Source organism: Clytia hemisphaerica, unplaced genomic scaffold (assembly GCF_902728285.1).
Source record: "Clytia hemisphaerica strain Z4C2 unplaced genomic scaffold, Clytia hemisphaerica genome assembly, whole genome shotgun sequence".
NCBI classification, from domain to species: domain Eukaryota; kingdom Metazoa; phylum Cnidaria; class Hydrozoa; order Leptothecata; family Clytiidae; genus Clytia; species Clytia hemisphaerica.
Genome location: NW_027103289.1, coordinates 48,861 through 70,444, shown reverse-complemented (window position 1 = coordinate 70,444; position 21,584 = coordinate 48,861). Strand labels below are relative to the sequence as shown.

Here is a 21,584-nt window from a genome sequence, read left to right as displayed (position 1 = left end):
CATTAACAATCTGTTTCTACATTTGTATTTGCTCGATTAATTGTCGATGATCTAACATTTTTTATTTTCGTAACACAAAATTCTCTCTTTCCCAGTACTTTCTTAATTACTATCAGCTGCCTGGCTAGTCCGGTTACTTGAAACAAGTGCTGGACTGGCTGACTGACACACCCTGAAATATAGTGTTATCTTGCTGGGCTAACCATTTAGTGACAAAAAACGGCAGTGTCGCTGCACACTGAACTCAGAGCTCGCTTTCGATTTCGTTAAAAGACTCTTTCCTCTCCTATCGTGTATAACTTTTACGCCTTAAAAATTTTTCCGATAAAAGGCGCGTAGTTGACTTGAACGTAAAATGTATATGGTGGCATTATTACCGGTGTTAGCAAGTGCAACGGAGTATAATATAGAGGGTAAATGTCTTAGGATAGCATCCACTTTAACTTTACTGCTAACAATGAAACGAGCTTGTCTTAAGATTATAAACAAAATCGGCATGTTGCAAAAACATAAGAAAGAGTTATGTACGATAATGTCTTAACTGCGTACTTCTTCTTTTCAACGTGTTGAACGCGTATATTATGGTCCTTTCGAACACTCGCATCATTTTCCATTTTTTCGTCAATTTTGAAACTCTGTTTACTCAGATGTCGGAGAGATAAAACAGTCATTGTAATCAAAGGAATTGTTTGTCCAAAGTAGCCGATAAACCAATAAGCAGACACCACATCCATAAGCTTTTCACTTGGTTTACATATTAAAAAGAATTGCAAGGCGCCGTTGATACCTCCTATTAGTATCCCAATTACCACTCCCGTATAGATGGTAGATTTGGGAATCCTTCTGAAAGCGATACAAATCTAAAGACAGAGATTGCCAAGAACAAAACATAGCCGGTGAAATAAAATCCGTGTGTTGAGAAAGCGATCAAGGCTTGGAGATATAATGGCGGTTGCAGCAAATATAAGGAACGTAGATTTGCAATAATTTGGATTTCTCAAAAAATTTTTGATTAAGATTTCTCAAAGATCACAAATGAGTAGTGTCAAAAATAAATTTTCTTCTTTGCAAAAATTGGGGTAAATAAGAAAAATGGTTTCGTATAATGTACCGGGGGGGGGGGGCACTGGGTTTGCGTTTTGACGGTTTGTTGATGCGGGCCAAAAATTGGCTTTTAAAATTGCACCCTTACAGTGCAGCAAAAATCAGTGAAAATCATACCCTTAGAGTGCATTTTCCCCCAAATTTTCGATCCCTTTCGTGCAAAAAATGGTCAAAATTCTAGCATTTTTGGTCAAAATATCTAGATTTTTAAAGAATTTTCTGAAATTTCTACCCTTACAGTGCATCTCTAGTTTTTCCGACCCTTACAGTGCATTTTAAACATATTGGAAAAGGTACCCTTAGGACCCGCACATACCCGTCGGTCCTTTTGCCCAGCTGCCCCCCCCCCCGGGATAATGTATGATAACCATTTAGATTTGAATAGGTATATGGATTACTTAAATATTCTCAATCGATCTTTCTCATATTTTTAATTGTAAATCCTTGTAATACTGATTGCCGTCTCATGAAACCGAACCTTACTAGTCAGCCCAGGTGACTCTTCAAATCGGTTCAAGATTTTCATCATCTGCCGATGCTTTGGAAATATTGTTTTAGAGACCCAAAAAGATCAACTTTTAAGGCATATTTTTCCTTGAAAGAGCAACTTTCAAACAAATCCAAATTGGAAAATGGCTTTTCGTCCATTTCCCTTTGGAACTTTCAAGAAAACAGATGCGTACTTATTCTCAATCATTCTACGCTTTTAAATAGGGCTGACTTTCCAACGCAGCTGGTTAATTGTTTCTCAAAGTGAGCTTTCCATTTCATTAATAGATATACTGAAACTTGTCTTATTAACATTTTTTAAAGAAAATAAAAATCTTGATCATTCTTCATTTGAACAACCGTGAATCGTCCTCCGGTAAAACTTTCTAATTTCCTTAGAACGTAAAAGGTATATGAGAGCATTGTTGCCAGTATTTGCCAGAAGAAAGTAATAGAGAATTTGACAGATATGTGCGAGTTTTAAATGCCATTGCCAGTTAGATAACTCCGGAAAGGGGTCGATTAAAAACAACATTATGGGAAGCATTGCTAAATTGCAAATACTGTACGAAACTGCTATATAAGTCAATGTTTGAACTGCATATATTTTTCTTTTGATGTGCCTTGTCTCTGATATCTTGTCGTCATTTGTTGAACCTGTTTTCTCCATCTCGTGTTGGCACTCCCTTAAATACCGAAAAGATAAAACATTGATAACAGTCATCAGAACCATTTCTCCGAAAGCTAACACAAACCACCAGGATATCAATACAATAGACAACAACAGGGTTTGTGGCAAAGTTTTATCCATAAAATCCAATATTCCTTCAGTAATGGCAATCATTAATGCAATGAACAAGGCGACTTGAATAGATTTCCTTGACACTTTTTTGAAGGGGTATCGAAGTGCGATATAACGCAGAATGGATATGATAACAAATATATTGCAACCAAATACATGGGATGCACCAGAGCTTGCAATGACGAGACTTAATAAAAACCGAGACATTGAGATTCTCTCTGAGTGAGTCTCCAATATGGCCAGAGATACCATACAAATATCAATACAGGATATCAATAAGAACAATTTCTTCGGGATTGTCAAATTTTTGCCCTTGTTTGTATTCATTAAACCAAAAATGAGCAACAAATTTGTCGACAACGAATAACCAAGGACAAACCACATTAAGACAAAAGAAATGGTTTGAAGAAGGTTAATCTCTTGGTTGAATGTCGATAAACTCTCCCAATCGGTATCATTGTAGTTTGATTCGTTCATTTTGAAAGTTTCAAAAAGATGTTCCCAATCAATAACGTTGGTTGAATAGTTTGATTGGTCCATCAATTGATCCATTTCTTACATGGAGAAAAGGGACATGAGCTGAAGTGTTCCCGAAATGAAAGAGACAAACTATTCTTTCATTTTCTTACTGCAATTTCGTTTTTCATTCGTACATTATTAATTGTGATTTGAACATTAGGACGCGATTGATATTTTTTTTCACATAAAAACGATAGAAAATGGCAAAAATTTTCTTCAGTACACAGTAGAATTAAATACAAGAAGTGTTTTAATTATTTGATTTTCGACTTAGCAAAGAACCTAAAATGTTAATGATTAAGAAAACTTATGAAGTTGACCAATTCACGAAAATTATGGAGAACAAAACGGCCAGTACGGTCCATGAAAAATTAAATAGCCAATCATTCAGCATACATTATCAACTTACTCCTTGCCCTGGAAATCTTACATTAATTAAGACAAGCTGCAAATCTTAAAATGTATTTAGAAATGTTTTGAATTTACAAAAAAATTTACATAGTGTTTGTGAAGAACGATCCCAGGGTAAAATGGGTAATGTGGAAAAATCGATTTAGTGAAAATATGAATAAAGTACATCGAAATAGCCTGGAATGAATATAATGGTAGAGTTGAAAATATTTTGGGTGTCAGAAATTATTTCATTTTGAAGCTAAATAAAAGTTAGGAATTTACAGAAGATTTCATACCAAAAGCTATATTACTTTATGAGTTATCAACATAACACCACCAATCAGAAAAACCCCAGCACGAATAGGATTAATGTAGAACTAATAAAAAATTATATAAAAAAATTATAGTTAAGTGTTCACGAACTTTTTCAGTGTCTCGTTTCTGTAATTGTCTCTCTTAAAGTCACATTATATCGACTGCCCTTGATTTCTGTTTTGGAGCATTTGATCAGCCTAACATAAAATTTCCGTAATTCCTTTGACCGTAACATATAGATCATTGCATTATTTCCTGCGTTTGTTAAAGCGATGTTGAATAAAATACCTTTGTAATAGAATAATCTTGTTTTTGTTTGGTGATCTGTCTTGGAGGACAAAATTTGAAAGTGGAACCATATAATAGGTATTATGGACAAATTACTCAAAATGTAAGATGCTGATATATATGTCAGTGTTTTGACAGCAAATTTCTTCTTCTGATGGTAGCGTCTACAAATATCTTTTCTATTTCCCTTCCTTTTTGACGCATCATCTTTTGACTCGAATTCAAAATTCTTCAAATATCGGAAAGAGAGAAGACTCATGGTCGTTAGGGTGGACATTTCCAAAAGATAAACTAAGAAAAGCCAGATCATGCATAAAAACCATATCTCCAATGTCTTTAATGATTGTAGATAATAATTCAAAACGCCATTAAATAGTCCAAAAATAAACCCGCCAATCAACGCAAAATAGATTGTTCGATTGGCTATCATCTTGAAAGGGGATTTCAGTGAAATAAACCGAAGAGTAGATATCAATACAAAAGTTACAATTCCAGTTAAGAAAGTTCCTTGTGAAATAGCAGAAATGATAGCCACTGCAAATTGAGAAGATTGGTGCTTAGTTTTGATGTAACCATTAGCAACCGCCGTTATTGCCGTTGACATATCAATACATGACAGATAGATGAACAATTTCTTGGAAATGGATAGCCTCTTCTGTTTGCCGGTATTGACCAGACCAAGGATGAGCGTCAAATTTGCCAATATAACATATGTGAAAACGACCCATTTTATTATCAACAGACATAAGTGGAGTTGATCTATCTCTTTTTGAAACTCTTTTAAAGCATTCAAATTGTGAATTCTGTGAAGGTTCCTTCTTCTGCTTTCACCAAAGCTCATTAAGAAATTCATCTGAATGATACTACCGTTTATGGTTTGATGACTAGAAGCATTTACATCCATTTCTTTCTTAAGAACGAGTGAATATTTATCGAATTTTCTCCCCTTTTATACTTGTCGTCTCCCTTGGCTGTTTAATACTTCTACAGAACTTCTTATTGTAAATTGATTATTAATAGTTTAATATTAGTCTTTTTTTGAGAACAGTTTTTACATACTCAGTTAAAGTATTAAAATATTTTAAAATACACACAGCTATGTAATGAGAATCTCCTTACGAAACGGGGAAAAGTATTTGTGGTGGTTTAATAAGTATTTTCGTCATCTTTTAGTCGGCAATTATTTTCAAAATCCTTCCACTGATTGTGAAAATCAGAAAATCCCCTTTCACCAATTCGCACCTAATTAGGTCCTTGACATTAACTCGTTGATGGACAAACTCTGATTATCAAGGGTTTGAATATTCTTTTTACGCAAATGGACTTATTTCTTATTTCCTCATTTTAAAAGAGTCTTGAGTTTCCTTTCATTCTCAATTTATCTTGTTAAAAAAAATTGATGATCACAAATGATTGAACTGTCTTTACCGTCAATTTCAAAATAATTATTGAAAGAGTATTTTATTGTTTGAGTATTCTTCTTTTAAAGTTTATTAACCTATAATTCTCAAAGATCTTGAGTTGAAGTGCATCGTAGTAGCAGCTCATGTTTGTTGAAAGTCAAGGGCGACCGGAAGGCTCCCTTTTTCATCTCTACCCGAAGATAGGAAACGACCTCACTCTTTTCCCTAGATTCATCAACTTATCCTTGAATTGTATCTTCGACTTCTAAGCATAAGAGAAAGGCATCAGTTATCATTTCATGAGTCTTTAGTATGACCCACCGGCTAGAGGTTGAACCCATAACCTTGCCAACTGTAGCCAAATATCCTACCTTGGTGCTACGGGTATTGCGTGTATATTACAATCATATCATCGTGTTTATCATCAACTCTAACATGAGTCTGTCAGACATTTTCAGTACAAGCGGGAAAGTTACGCACGAATAAATAGAAACAAAAACAAACCTGTCTTCAAGTTTCCCGGCATTCTCTTTGGCAACTTCCAATCGTTTATTTTCCAACCCTTCCAATTCTCCAGTAACATTCCCTTCACAGTGGTCAATCTTTGACGCCATTCTTTCCTGAGTTATCAAGAAAAATTTTGTCGCTAAAATTCCGCCATTTTTCATTGTTCAGATTTCTTGTACCTTTCTTTAAAAAGATAAAAGTTACAGCCCTGTGAAGCAGGGCTATAAGTGACAAACTAGACCTAATTCAGCAGTGCTGTAACTATTTATCTAAAAACGATACGAAAGTCTGAACACATATTTTCAATCAGTGAGGCTGAAATATTTTACATAGGTGGCATGTTATGATTTTGAAGCCAATAAAAAAAGTTCTTCACTTGTTAATCTTCATTTCTTCATTTTCGATTTTATATAAATCTTCAATCTTTTATATAATTCTCCTCGAGAATTATCTTTCCAACGGAGTTTAACTTTTTAACATAGCATTTGTAGGTAATAAATGGGAAATTATTAAAAAGTTACATGTCCACACACTTTTTTGAGTCAGACTTTATAATGATAGGTTTAGACTTACAAGTCGTTTACGAAATTCATCAACTTCTTCAGGTGAAAAATTCCCTCCAACTGAAAATATCCTGAAATAAAGAAGAGGACAAAGATAGACTACCTAAAAGAGGAAAACTTAAAATTTAAGTTAGGTAAAGATTCGTCATTTTTTGTGAAAATCTTTCTAACGATTCCCTTGAAGTTGAACAGGTTTGAAAACTTGCCTAAAAGTTTCTTCACTTTATTTTTTCTCGCTATTTTTTTTCCTTCGTAAGGTATTTTACATTCCACTCCACCAGAGAAACGCCCATTAACCCTATCCTTGTGATTTTTAGTTCTAAGGCTAAGAAAATGTATCACATATGACCATAGACAATGTTATCGTCCGTTACAGTGATAGTAAAGGCGAGAAAATATGACGGATGGCGTTATGGCGGTATACGGAAAAAATCGGCGGGAGAGTTTCGAAGAAGACTGGCAACTCTACTGACTATAAACTCTGAACCTGTTTGCGAATTTTCTTCGGCTTTGGGTTTTTTCTTAGATAGTGATTCGTCTTAGACAATAACATAATCTAAATGGCCATGCCAATACCTCTATCTGTTCTAGCCCCGCTAAAAGAGGGACAGGTTTTGTAGTTAACCTAGCTAAACTATACAATGGTACTATACTCACTTGAGTGATTTTCTGAATTGTGCATTGGATCCTCTCAGCTTGTTGAGTGTGGTATCTAACGTGTTTCGAAACTGACGAATCGATGCACGAATGATTTCGTTGAACTGTTGGGATTTTGAAGAAAAACAAAAAGAATATTTCTGGAATTTAAAAAAACCTTAAATTGTTGAAGTCATTGGAATTTGAAAATGTGCCTTACATGTCATTACATGACAAAATGAACATCACTATATTCGAGAAAACATAACGACATGCACCACAGATATCTTATATAAAACACTAGATAGAGCTACTCCGTCCCTATTCGAATCAAAATAATCCGCCATCTTTAATAAGTAGACCATAGTTCGGTGCTGGAAATTTGATCCATCTTTCGCCTCATCGCTTCGCGCCATTCCAGTTTTTTTGCTTGATGGAAAAAATTGCCGGTGCCAAACTGTGACCTACTGTCAGTAAAGATGGCGCATTATTTTGCTTCACTTGTCGTTGCTTGGCAAATACAGTGTTTTATATAAGATATCTATGCATGTACCTGGTCAAGCTTCCCATGCACTTCCTCTTGCATTGCTTTTAACCTGAAAAAAAAAAACAAAGATGGGAAAATTATGGTTTGCACCTACCTTCGTACATTAAACATAAAACTTCACCTCCTTTGTAATTCGTTTAAGCTTGGCCTCTCAAATCAAATATACTTCTTGAGCATTTAATTTAATATTCACACTTTCATATTGTGGTAATATAGAAACTTGACTGAAATATTTGAAATACATAAACACCCCTGTCTCACAGCCCCGGTGGAACTTTTTTTCTCAGTAGGGATAAAAATTCCTATTGTAATCCCAATGAGGATAGAAATTCCCTTGTCCCAAGATTAAAAAAATCAGTGACCATGGTTTTGAAGTGCAATTTTTAAACATTGAATTTCGAATTGGAGATGAAATAAAAGTTAATTTCCAAGTGGGCTGAAATTCTAAGGTATTTTCCCACCGAGGACGAAATTTTTGTCAATCTTTCCAGTGGAAAGGGCTCATCTTTCCTGTGGAAAGGGCTCCCAGCGGGTCTGCCAATGGACAGTTTCAACTAGTATAAAGAATATTCATTGAAATAACATACTCATGCGTATTTGAAGCTGCTGTGAAGGAGACTTCCAATTCTTCAACCGATTTACGAAATTTATCGTTCTAAAAAGATAAGCAGACGTGAGTTTTTTATTCGAGTCACTTTACTTAAATTCACTCGCTTTGTCCTTTCATAACTGGCATATTATAAAGTGCTATATTCAATCCTTCATCCGAAATACGGTGAACATTTCAGAGTTTCATTTTTTCTTGCTTATTTAGGTTGATTATTCGCCTCTAGCCTTCGGCTTAAAAGTCAATGGGAATAATGTATCAAAATCGACGGATTGATAAAATTGCCCGATGATGGGAGAAGAATCTCTCGAAACGTAGCCAAACGTAAATCTCGTGATCCAAGCCACGATAAACTTCCAATATGAATTGATAAAACATGATAAAGAAAACCTCTTGAAGATGTCCGAAAGACATATCTTGATAAGATCTTTTGATGGATTCTAACGCTTCAAGAACACCTGCACAATGTTGATCCACGCGATCTTGGTGAGCGGTCAACTCAGCTTAAAAGTGAAAATGGCAATAAAAAATGAGATTTTGAATCGGGTAGATAATACGCCTTTTCTCGTTAATGTAAGAAAAACTTCACTTCTCTATTTGAGAGGGCTATATATGTGAAACCTAACGACCCAAATGTCAGTAAGTAATTCGCCGTTACTTGCTAGGGTCAAGTGAATTTCGATGTTTGCGTCAGCTCTTGGCTGTAGGGTTGATAAGTTTTATCTATCTATTATCAATGTCTATTTTGTCATTAAAATACACATTTTTGTAAGAACAATTTTATAAGCACACGATGCTAAAGATCGGCCAAAATCTAAGAATAAATGGAGAATAATTTGAGCCTCTGATTTCAAAAATTACTAAGACAGTGCTGATTTTAACAGATATTAAAACCATTTCAAGTATTTATTGCCAGAGGCAAAATTTACTGGTTCTTATGAAAAAAACGTGTATTAATGTAGGGTTCTATAGTAAGCTAAGGAAATGCCACCGTTAAAACATCACAAGAGTGTTATGGATATCAACCTTCACAGAAAACAAAGATTAGAAGCAGCAGCTTCAAACTTACTTAACCGAACGTCGTGGACATCTTTTTCAGCACGACCAGGTCTTGGGTCGTGTAGATGGAGCCTTAAATCCAATTCATTGTTCGTTTCTTCAATCTAGGGGGAGGGAATTGTTTCAGAAAATTGTACACGTTTTTTATAAGAACAAACTAATAAAAACATAAGGCTTCAATGGCCAAAATATTAAGAAAAAGTTAAGAATATTTTAAGGCATGGAAAATGGACAAAAATGCTCAAAAAATGGTGCAAGTGCAACAGTTTAAAAACATTTTTAGGCTTAAAACTTAAAAAAAGTGGATGTTCTTATAAAAAAACGTGTATTCTGGTACTTTTGTTTGACAGTATAATTGTTAGTAAACTTCTTATGAGACCTAGTCGTGCAGTAAGAAGACTAGACTTATCAACGCGAGAATTGACATTATCATTTTGTTAGATTTACGCGGGTAAATTTATGTAATCCACAATCCTACTTGCAATACACCTGTCAACCCTAAGAGCGTGAGGAGGTACCACGTCCAAATGTCGTTACATTGACTTTCCCATAGCCAAAATTCTGACGTCAATTATTCCTAGCAAACTAAATCTAATTCTTTTTGTGACATTATGGCTGATAGGAGCATCTATTTTCTCAAAGATTTTGCTTACTTTTGCCATCATGATACTTTCAGCTTTTGTTTTTGAATCCTCTTCCCATAATTGCAAATGTTCCAAAAATTCCTTGCAAATGCTATAAGTGAAAACATTGGAATAAAGAAAGTTTTTAAAGAGGTCGTTGAGTTTTCTAATCAAACACAAAGTTAAAGTTGATTGTTGTAAATCACAGACCTCTATAAAACCATCAGGAGCGCAATTTGCTGGTTCTAGGAACAAAGACCTACTGCATTATACAGAGTTAATTTTTAAACACATTAACAATGAATTTCTTCCCGAAGGTTTTTTTCTCCACGTACATATTTGGTTAATTAAACGAGATTTAATTAATGTCGAAACAAGCACGTTGGATGGTAATTAAATCGATCGAAAGTACTTATCTAAGCATTCATTTATATTCGTGTATATAAGAGAAACAAACAGTGTTTTAAGAGAAAGAGCTGAAAATCTGCTTGATTGGTTAGATAGAGTTAAAAGATTTTCATTTCCAACAAAATTCGCATTCTCTTGATACAGTTTGAATTGGAAATCGCTCTTAGTACATAGATTTATACTTTTTGTGGATAAATAAAATCTTTTTTTTTAATACCTCTTTAGATTAAAAGATGAAGAATCACTTCTTTGTCAATCTTGAGGAAGGAGGATATAAGTCAACATTCTATTGGTGTAACATTCGAAGCCTTAGTAAACTCATCCAAAGCATCAAAACAAGATTTCGCATTCCAACGAAAAATGAAAATAAAGACATTCGAATCTTTTATGAGGAACAGCAAGTCAATGAAGAGAAATTTACAGAACTTTATGATGGAAGATTTGATCAAGGCAATGTTGACTTCTTTTTGAGAATCCCTGACCCTAATATCAAAATTGACATCAAAAGGCTGTTACCAGATTCATCAGTATCATTTGATATAAAGGTTGTCGATAAAACATATCATTACAGGCTTGAGAATAATTGGACAGTATTAGATTTAAGGCACCACATAAGTAAATTTTTTTACGAAACATACCTCCTTCAAGGCAAGGTCATTCTCACCGATAAGCAACATGTTAAAGACCTTATTCTTGATTTACCGGTGGGCCAAACGTGTATTGAAAATATAGAGGTTGTCCCTGCAGAGAGTAACTTTCCATACGTTATAATCACAGGAGAAGCAGTAAAAAAGCTAATTTGTTATCCGTTGATGGAAAATGGTTCACTCAGTGATTTTGATATGAAATGCTGGATAAAGCATTCATATGGGATACCGTGTGAAGAGCAAGAGTTGATCCATTATGGATCCAGCATACGAAATGACATGGGGTATGGAAGGAACGTGAAGAGTTTAATAGAATATAAACTGGTTGTTCTCTATACTACAGACATCAATCTGCGTATCCATTACCGAGAACATGGAATCACAATGATTCAACCGATCCATATTACAAGTTTCAAGGGAGATCTGTGTTTGGTTTATAACTACCAAGGTGACCATGGACTTGGTGTTGAACAATTGATGGCGCATAAACTAGCACAAATACCACAAAAAAGGCTGATTTATTACCATGCTCATAGGCGGGGTTACCGACGTCGGAAAGTAGAGGATTTGGATGTATATTTTCTTAGTGATGATAATTGGGAAAGACCACATGGGGTTATTAAATTTGCCATACAAGTTGACGATAAAGATACGAAGCTGTTGGAGATCGTACAACGATTGAACGTTGGCCGAATACGATCTATCAAGATAAAGTATCCTTTTCATTTAAAGAAAACATTAAAGGTGCCATTTTCTGTTTTGTTAAAAGATGAAGATAAACTCTCACATCTACAAATTGTTATTGAGCAAGTCTGCAAACAATGGACAGACATTTCACCACAGAATTCGGTTCTAAAACATGAACGGATGACAATCACACGTTGGCATGATTTGTTCAGTCTTCTGATAGATAGAAAAATTAAAACATTAAAGGAAAACCTGATTCTTGAATTAGAAATTGATTTAAGCATTACTAATCGGTTCGACCAAATTACACTTCTTGACCATTCGAAACAAACTATAAACCGATTGAAAAAGGTAAATATCAATTTCCTCACAGGTCAATTTTCAATAGACCTTTATAAAAACAAATCATTGACGTTGAATAACATTCGAGAGTTGAAAGAAGAGATCTACAGACAAAAGGAACTCCAACCTCGCCAACAGTTTTTATATCTCAAAAATGTCCATCTTGACGACTCATTAAAACTTGATGAACTACACCGAAAATGTAATGATACGTTGGTATTATCGTTGATAGTGAAACCAGCCATGGAGATGAACTTAAACATTGATTGTCAGTTCTCTCCAGAGCTGGATACAATCACTTTGAAAGATACAGATACATTTGGTGATGTGAAAACCTTACTAAAAAAACATTCAGGAATTCCCGAATCTCATATCACACTTCTGTACTCCTTTGGGACAGATGAATTTAAAGATTACCAACAAATCTGGGAATGTAAAGCACAAGTTATATCAAACAACGTACATGTCAGAGCTATCAAGAGTACATGTTTCGGTCAATAGAATGGTCGACGGACACAAGATCGACACCATACTCCGGGGGGGGGGGGGTAATTAAGCAAAGCTAGTGTCAGGTATGTGCATCGAAATTTCCTCTCTCAATGGGTTGTAATTTTCAAAGATTTGGACAAAAGTCGAGTGAAAATCGACAAAAACTTTGAGAAATAACTCCGTAAAGGGTCCCAAAAACGTCAAGTTTTTCTCTCTCATTTTGGGAAAAGTCTTTCTAAGGGTTTTCAAACTTTGGCTCAGAAATACCCGTCAACTCTCAAACCTAGTACACCCCACGGGGGCATCACATAATATTAGTATTTTGTACGAATTTCCTGTTCTGTGAGGGTCAATGTTTTAGTTAGAATTATAGAAAGATTCGAATTAGAGAAGGTTTGATGCATTTAATTTATTTTCTTAGTAAAACACTTGTTGTAGTATACATTTTTGTTCAGAATTTCATACTCTATCCGATAGATCAATATTCTCGTTTAATTCAACATTGAAAAATCGTCAACTTTTTACGTATTTTTGGGTTAGGAGTTTTCCCAGCTGGCACACAACGTTTTTTCGACGTTTATCTAACGTTCACAACGTCCATATAATGTTAGATGAACGTTGAAACAAGGTCGTGTGCCAGCTGGGATTGCCCTGTCAAAAAAGTCTCAAAATAATATCTAACCAATCATATGCGGTTGCATCCCTCGAAAGATACTATGGATCTCAAGGGTTTGCCCCTACAGTAAAAATATTTTGCAGCCAGCCTAGTTAAAACCTTCCCCTCTCGCCCGTAAACCGGAAAATCTATTAAATGTTCACTAAAGCTTACTTTTTCTTGTATTCTTCAAAGAGATTGGGTGATAGAGCAAACGATTCAACATATGGCATTCTTTCTCTTTCCACATCTGAAATGAAAAAAAAATTACCGGGCGATCAAAACATATTTCGATAGAGAAAAAATACGAGCCTACGCATGCCACTGGTTACTAGATATCTATGTCTTGAGTGGGTAGCAATAAGTACTTTCATCACAGGTACATTTTTACTGAGTGAAAAATGTCAAAGAAAATGAAATGATTTAATCATATAATTTTAACGTTCGTTCGCCTAAAGTGTGCACTCCTTTTTGTGACATACAGAAACCATGTCAGCGTATGGAAAGCGAGGGTGGTTTCCCATATCGTAAAACAAGGCCATTTCATAGGAAGGGGTACGTCACGTCACACCCATGCACCAACTTTAATAATAGATTTTAAAAGACTTTTACCTAGGTCATCCAAATCAGTCAAGAATGTTTTAGTGGAAAGTGGAGAAGATCTTCCACCACTTGCCGTAGTTGATGGAAGGTCCATATCAGGTGGTTCCAAGATGTCATATATCACACCATTTGATAGTTCTTCGCTGTACAACACCTTCACAAACTTAAAAAAAAGTTTTTGATGGTGGAAGTTGAAGACAATTCAGGTCTCTTAAAATAGTGTTCCGAGTACAAGACAATATCGCTTTGATCAACTCTGATCAATTTTAAGAGGTTCTATGATGGCTCAGTTTTTCAATTTTTTTCCGTTCTGCTTTTAACATATTAATTAGGGTCTGGCTAAGAATAAATGAGGAAAAACTCATCTTTACCTTCGCGTATTCCGCATACTCCTAAAAAGAAAAGAAAGGAGAAAAGATAAGGATATTGTGTCAGGTAGTATAATGAAGTAGTCTCTCCCCTTTTTAATACAAACAGGTGCGGAAAATCTAGAACTAAATTTAAAGCACTTACTAAACTCAAGCCCTGACCGCGTCTAAATACCAGTTTATCCAGGTTTATCCCCATTAACAAATTTAATAACAAGTTTATGTATGCCGTGTTTCTTATGCGGAGATGGTTAGTTTTGATTTCTTTAGATCCTGACTGACTGTAGCCTATACTAGACGTCACCCGCGTTTTTTTACGCAATTAACGTCTATTCCACTTTGCGACTTTTTCGAATGTTTTGAGCCCGGGTTTTCGGGCTCTAAACATTCGATTTTTTGACGTCACTTTAAACTTTTGAAGCCCTTGCAGTAGCAAAAAAATTGAATTTGCGTCAAAGCACTTGAAAGGCTTCTGTTTTTCGAAAATCGTCAAAGTGGAACTCACTAAGAAACGAGATGAAAAATCCCAGTTTTTAGTGAGGTGCTCGCTAGACTGACTGAGGACGACGTTAAATTTCCTTTTATACCATTTTTGCGGGTTGAAATTACGCGCTGCTTATATCGTTTAAGTCCCTCACTACGTCCTCAAAATTGCCTTGTCATTAAAAAATGTACGCATGTCCGGGGGATAAATTCAGTCCCCCAAATCCTTGAAACTTGGTTGTATAGAATCAATGATTCTTGATTAGGAGGGTATCAAATCACTGTTGAAAAAATCAATCTTCAGGGGGTAATTTAATGTTCAATGTACCTTTGAGCCTTGTTCAGCAGCATTGAAGAAAGAAGACATAGAAGTAGCATATCTTTTCACTTCTTCTTTGATCATCTTCGGATATTTCTCAATCAATCCTCTTTGTTGCTTGTGGAATTCCAAATACCTTAGAATGGAAAATGCTGTTTATTCATTTTAGTTCATTTAGATAGGGGTTTTTAATTGTTAGAGACAGATACTTATTTATGATAAATACATTTAGCTCTAGTTTAGACAGTCCACTTTTTGCCCTGCCTATTTAGTCGGCCGTCTAAACTAGAGCTTACTTCCTGCATAGTGCGTTAATTTAATCCATGTTGCTGAGAGCAGTGTGGCTGAACCATTTTTGAAAATTTTATGAGAGAAGAGAAAAGTTGGTAACAGACAAACGGGCGGACGGTTGAACGAATGGACAAACGAATTAAAGGACCTCCAATGTAGGTCCAAAAAGTAGGCTTTTAATTGACTGGACCAATTTTGAAAGTTTTATATATCTGAAAATTTGAACTAAAGGTGCACCCGGTACAAATCTAACTTACCCTTTCTTGATACCTTCCATCATATTTAAAGATTGATGTAAACTTCCATTCAACGCCTAACAAAAGAAAATTAAACACTTTAATAGCGAGTACCTCACCCAAAAGAGGCATTTTTCACTGCGTAGAAAAAGCCGTCTAGTATAGGCTACATAATACACGTTTTTGATGAATTACAGTCAAGTCTTCATAGCTCGAACACGCACATGGAACACAAAATTGTTAGAGTTCAGGAAGTTTCGAAATATGGAGGTTGGGTTATAAGGCATTGTTAAATGAAGGGAAATTCGAGTTTTAGAGTTTCGAGTGAAAGAGGCTCCACTGTATTATCATCTCACACAAAAGTTACCGTAAGTTAAAAACTCACCAACTTTACTTTTAGATTATTCTCGGGAGTTTGCGTTTTGAAAATTTATCCAACATTTAATTTCGCGAGTCAGGAATCTCATGCGATTTTGTGAGATTTATTATCGCGAAAAATGCAAACAATTCACAATAGCCTGAACTTAAATTTCATGAAAACTATCCAGATTAAAGTAAATTACTTTTTTTGAATCTATAAAATATTGTTTAGAAAATATTACTTCTCTCGATGAGTCTTGTCGCATACGGTCCATCACAATATCAAGTTTGGCTTCTTTGATCTGGTTTTGATAATCATGTTCTCTACGATTTTTATCCAGCATTTCCTAAAAGCAAAAAGTTGATAAAAAATAAGAATTGCATTGTACCAATCGATGATTATTACGTAATCCGTCCACTTTCATCTATGGATAATAATTTTTTACAAACTCTTTATTTTCGTTGTTTTTACTTAATATTTTGAATTAACGATTTGTAGAAATGAAAATGGATATCTGTACATCTCAGCGTCTTTTTAGGAGTCGCCTACTTGGAAACCGGTCAAAATAGTTTGGAAACATCCTTTTGTTGGTTGGCATCGTTCACATTTACACGAATGATGCACGCCTTTTTATAAGAGTAAGTTTGTGAGCATAACACTTTCATTTTGATCAAAAAAATTGACCAGCTTCAGAAAAAGCAAAGAAAAAGCTAGTTTCAAGCCACTTTAGTAAGTGTCTTACTGCATCGTATAAAAAAAGGCGTGTAGATTTGTGAATTCTGTAATCCTACATACCTGGAGTTGTCGTTCTTCTTTAGTCAACCCGATTTCATGAATGTCCCAAATGTGTGCGATGCCTTGCGTGTATTTGAATAGTGATTTGAATTGTAACTTTTGACTGGCTGATACTTCACTAATGTGTTTCTAATAGCGATGAGATACAAACAAGAATTCACGTTAATGTACAAGGGATGTTCATACGATAGGTCACATAGCATAAAAAGAAAACAATTTTCTAACCCATCAGTCAAAGCTTAGAACCATAGAATATGAACTCTTACAGTTATGCATTAGTGGATCTTTAAGATATAATGTTAAGATTATTGACAGTATAATGAAAGTGGAATCCCTATAAAATCTAATCAGAATCTAGTGGGTATCAAATTTGACAGGAGTCTGTGAATCCATTTTTAAAATTATTATATCAATACCTCGAACTTTTCACTTTGATATTCAAACAAAGCTTTGCGTTCACCGACCAGTGGAAGGAAAGTATCTTCGAATAGCTGAAAGAAAATTAAAGGTTATAGTTCGTATGAGATAGACCAGTGAAACATTGACAGATTAATTTTTTGCAATCAGAACAATTTAATCAAGCAAAAGTCTCTAATACACCTGTTCGACCGTAGTCGCGCGGTCAGGCGCGTGCCATTTAATTTCATAACTATCCCCTTAAACTCGATCCAATCCTTTTTTGACATATTTTTCTATTTTCTATAGGTGCAGAAAAAGGACTGGGACGGTTTTAGTGGGATAAAGCGGACAAAAAAATGTCCGCACGGCAATTGGCGGCTACAGTCGAAAAGGTGTATAGGTCAATTGTCTGTTTCGTTTTTAATTCAAATTTAATGAATCTTTTGTGGCTGCAAAAAATTGATTGAGTTTCGTAACTGCATTTAGAATACTCCATTGAAAGGAGTTCTAATCCAAATATAGTCTGATGACCCAGAATGCACATCACATGACCAAGCGTAACGGAGCGTAATGCATTATAAATTCATGTAAGATAATTTATTCATTAGATTGTCTTTCATTGAAATCATATAAATTATGCAAACGTTTGGAAAATTTTTACTTGAAATTTGATAAAATATCAGAAAAAAATATAATAATTGCCCCCGCAGGAGCGCAGCGACGAGGAGGCACTCATAGCTTCACGCATAGATATTGGACTGGAATCTCGATTTTTTGCGAATTGTTTTTGTGTGTCGTAATCGGCTTTCCGGCCAATTTAGTACTCCGTGATTTTCCGGTAGCATTCATAGCCTAGCAAATAGCTTTTCCTTTTACATGATGAGCGGCGGACGTTTTTCTTTATTTTTCTCTTCGGAGTTTTTTTCTCGTAGATTGATTTCGGATTAAGTTTTCAAAAGCAGGTAATTCTTAGACATTGCACGTTTTTGATTAAAGAGGCCATTTTGATTTTTAAATCTGTTCTGAAAGCTCTTTGAGAAAGTCCAGCAGTCGAATTGCATTAATTTTTTTCAAAAATATAAGATATAAAACACAGTGAATTTGCTGACAGTCAAATTAAACAATCTGTCTCCTGTCTTAGACATTCAGATTGACTTATTTTTCGGCCAAACAGTTTGATCAGCACGTTCAAACTGCCACAGTTCTGAGAGGAAACTCAGGGCTGGGATAAACACTGTCAAACCCAGTTTGAGTAGCACCCTCAAGCTGATTGAAAGTGAATTAAAGTAAAAGAATTATTGAAACTGAATTACACTGCTTATTTAAAAAAGTCTGATTATAAAAGAAAAGCCAAATATTAGGGGAAATTACGTTCTGTGAAACTTTTGTTTTGAAGAATAATTTCAGTGTCACTAATAAATTACAGCTTCTGCAACAAAGAAATTTGAATTTTTTTTCTCAGTCATGGAAGATGAAGACTTTTTAATTGATGTAGACACTGCATTGAGTGTTGCGCATTTTCGAAATTCAAGCAGAATAACTGCTGGACGTACCTTTTCTTGCGCTGTTGATTGTTTTCTTGAAATATGTTACCGCTTGCTTCTTCCAGAAATTAAAGATAAGATGTTGTTTGAAGAATCAAGTGAATTTTTTACTTTGCTTCAAATAAGTGGGTCAATGGAAATTCCATTTGAAAATAATAATAACATTAAAAGTAATGCTTTTCGACTGCTGGATGAAATTAGAGATCCGTTATGGTCAAGGATCATGGAACATTGTGATACGTTTAAGAAAAGAAATTGTGACGCAGAGTTCCAAGAGATTTTTGGAAGTAATATTTTCAAGAAATTATCAGAAGGAGAGAGACAGGTTTTTGAAGCGAGCTTTGTAATTCAAGGTATTTGTAATAGTTGCGGTAGTGAAAAAGAACGTAGAGAAACAGGTAACATTGTTAGTATCCTTTCAGAAATTATGTATCCAGAGATTATGATTGATGCAAGTTCATGGCCGAACTGTTTATTGAATTCTCTTATTAATCCAAGCTCAGTAATAAATTGCAATACTTGCTCTGTCAATATACCGGCACAGGTTCAAGCTGTTGATCTTCCAAGTTTTCTCTTGATAGAATTTTCTACTCCATTATGCATAAACAATTGCAGATTTTTTGAGCAGATTTTAGTGAAAGAAACTAACTATAAATTACATGCCATTGTAAGGAATTGTGGTGCCCATTTTGCATGTGGTATATTTATTGAAAATAAATGGATTTACATTGATGATTTGAATCCTGACAAAATATTGTATCAAAACATTAATGAAATGTTTTCAAAAAATAATGGAGGATGGTTCTTTGCGTTTTATAAAAAAGCTTCCGAAATGATTGATTTTGTTATAGACACCACGACTATTCAAGAAAATAATTTAAATGACGAAAAAACTCATAAAGTTATTCCAAAAAATGAGCCCAAAAAAGAATATCCTAATCGGAAGAGAAACATAATTAACTATGAAGGTCTTTGTAGTAAAAGTAATAAGAAAATTAAACTTGACGATTTATTTCAAAGTATTGACAAAAAGGTAAAGCATTTGAAACGAAAAGCCAATTATGATCCTGCTAAGCGAAAATCATATTATGACCCTGAAAAACAAAAAGCGTCTTATGATCCTGAAAAACGAAAAGCGTCTTATGACCCTGAAAAGCAGAAAGCGTCTTATGACCCTGAAAAGCAAAAAGCATCTTATAACCCTGATAAGCGAAAAGCTGACTATGACTATGAGAAAGAAAAGAAAAAGCCAATTTATAATTCACAAAAGCGAAAAGAAAAATATGATCCAAAACAACGAAGAGAAAGGTACAATTCGCTAAAACAAAATAAAAATTCGAAAACCCAACAAAAAGAAACAGAGCTCAATGGAAATATAAAAGATTTTCAGAAATCCATGAAGTTCTCAATAACTCAATGTCAAACATGTTTTGAATCCTGGCCGATAAAAGTTACGCCAAAAGTAAACTCAGTCGATGATTATATTTGTACACGTTGCAAAAGAGACAAAGGAACTCCAAAGAAATTCAGTGTCGAAAATAATATGAAACCAAGTCCCGTGCCAGAAGCACTAAAAGGTCTCACACAAGTTGAAGAAATGCTAATAGCTAGAGCCTTTCCTGTAATGCAAGTGTACACCCGGCCAAGAGGAGGTCAAAGAGCTTACAAAGGTCACGTTTTGAATTTGCCTCACAATGTACAAAAAATTGCGGATGTCCTTCCAAGAGAACCAAGTGACATCCCTGTAATGATTTTTAAAATAAATGGGAAAAATAATACATCAAAAGAACTTGTCGTTAGACGTGAAAAGATTTTACAGGCATTATTATGGCTGACAGGAAAAGATGAACAAGGTGAACCTAATAATTTTCTATATAGTGGAATCAATATAGATATGGAAAGGCTACAAAAGCTGCCTGAAAATGGATTCATTGACTTACCAGACTTGCACGTACAAATGAATGAGAAAAATGATATTGAGAGCGGTGAAGAAAATGAAAGTGACATTGAAAATGAAGATGTCAGTGAAAATGAAGAATTACCAGATTTAGGCCCAGTTAATGATGATAACGATGAACGTGTTTTTGATGAAAACACTGAAATGAAAAGTTTCTTACCATCCAAACTAAAGAAAGCAAAGGAAGCTGACTTAACAAAAAGTGAAATTTTGAATACAAAAAATGAAGTTGATATAGGAAGTACTCCACTTAGTGAATTCAATACACCCTACTTAGCAAGTCTTGCATTTCCAACATTGTTTCCAGACACAAAAGGTGACCCAACTAATCCTGCAATCATAAGGGAAATAGCAAAAAGTGAAACAGAGAGTTTTGCTGAAAAATTGAAACATCTAATCAAATTTGCCGAAATTGACGACAAAGGAAAATGGTTTTATAGATTTGCATCTCATCCAAGATTTTCCTTTTGGGGCTTCAATATGCTGTATAGAAAAAGATTGATTAGTCAAGGAAATTTTTTTATCAAGCAAAACCCAGGTGAAGCTAATTTGAGCATTGAAGATTTACAAGATCTTGTTAGTGATAATGATCACTACGTAGTAATGAAAAAACTACAAAGATACTCAAAGAATGTAACAGGTACGAATGCCTATTGGTGCGATGTCAAGGAAAAATTAAAGGCCACAATAACGCAAATGGGCACGCCAACTATATTTTGGACATTGAGTATGGCTGATTTTCACTGGCCAGACATTCATGATTTATTTTCTTCAAATGACGAATCTGAATCTGCTGATTTTAGACAAAACATTGTTGATAATCCTCATATAGTAGATTGGCTCTTCACTGAACGAGTAAAAAGTTTTGTAAAACATTGGTTATATGAATCTTTGAATGCAGAATGGCATTGGTATAGGTTTGAATTTGCTGTTATGCGTGGTTCTATACATTGTCACGGTTTAGCAAAATTGAAAGATGATCCGGGAATATGTGAGTTGACTGAGAAGGCTCTGCAAGGTTTTTTGGCTCAACAAACTTTATCAAATCAAACAGAGATTGACCTTGAAAATAATACTCTTTTAAATCTTGCTGTAATCGAGGGAACAATGCTGAAAGGCAAATCTGTGATTATGTAGATTCTTTA

At 34.8% G+C, this 21,584-nt stretch overlaps 1 protein-coding gene across 1 annotated transcript in view; it reads right to left on the bottom strand.

Moving 5' to 3' along the window:
- Positions 1 to 19,170, bottom strand: part of LOC136810065 (coiled-coil domain-containing protein 180-like) — a 46,689-nt gene extending 27,519 nt beyond the window's left edge. The window contains exons 1-18 of the mRNA XM_067066638.1: positions 19,142 to 19,170; positions 18,111 to 18,204; positions 16,956 to 17,030; positions 16,540 to 16,668; positions 15,986 to 16,090; positions 15,405 to 15,460; positions 14,866 to 14,992; positions 14,058 to 14,078; positions 13,696 to 13,849; positions 13,258 to 13,333; positions 9,886 to 9,967; positions 9,243 to 9,336; positions 8,564 to 8,676; positions 8,154 to 8,221; positions 7,573 to 7,615; positions 7,041 to 7,144; positions 6,394 to 6,454; positions 5,818 to 5,933 (exon numbers count right to left, since the gene is read on the bottom strand). Of these exons, the coding sequence (XP_066922739.1) occupies positions 5,818 to 5,933; positions 6,394 to 6,454; positions 7,041 to 7,144; positions 7,573 to 7,615; positions 8,154 to 8,221; positions 8,564 to 8,676; positions 9,243 to 9,336; positions 9,886 to 9,967; positions 13,258 to 13,333; positions 13,696 to 13,849; positions 14,058 to 14,078; positions 14,866 to 14,992; positions 15,405 to 15,460; positions 15,986 to 16,090; positions 16,540 to 16,668; positions 16,956 to 17,030; positions 18,111 to 18,204; positions 19,142 to 19,170 (1,547 nt within the window). The remainder of the gene's footprint in view (positions 1 to 5,817; positions 5,934 to 6,393; positions 6,455 to 7,040; positions 7,145 to 7,572; positions 7,616 to 8,153; positions 8,222 to 8,563; positions 8,677 to 9,242; positions 9,337 to 9,885; positions 9,968 to 13,257; positions 13,334 to 13,695; positions 13,850 to 14,057; positions 14,079 to 14,865; positions 14,993 to 15,404; positions 15,461 to 15,985; positions 16,091 to 16,539; positions 16,669 to 16,955; positions 17,031 to 18,110; positions 18,205 to 19,141) is intronic.
- Positions 19,171 to 21,584: the final 2,414 nt, after the last annotated feature.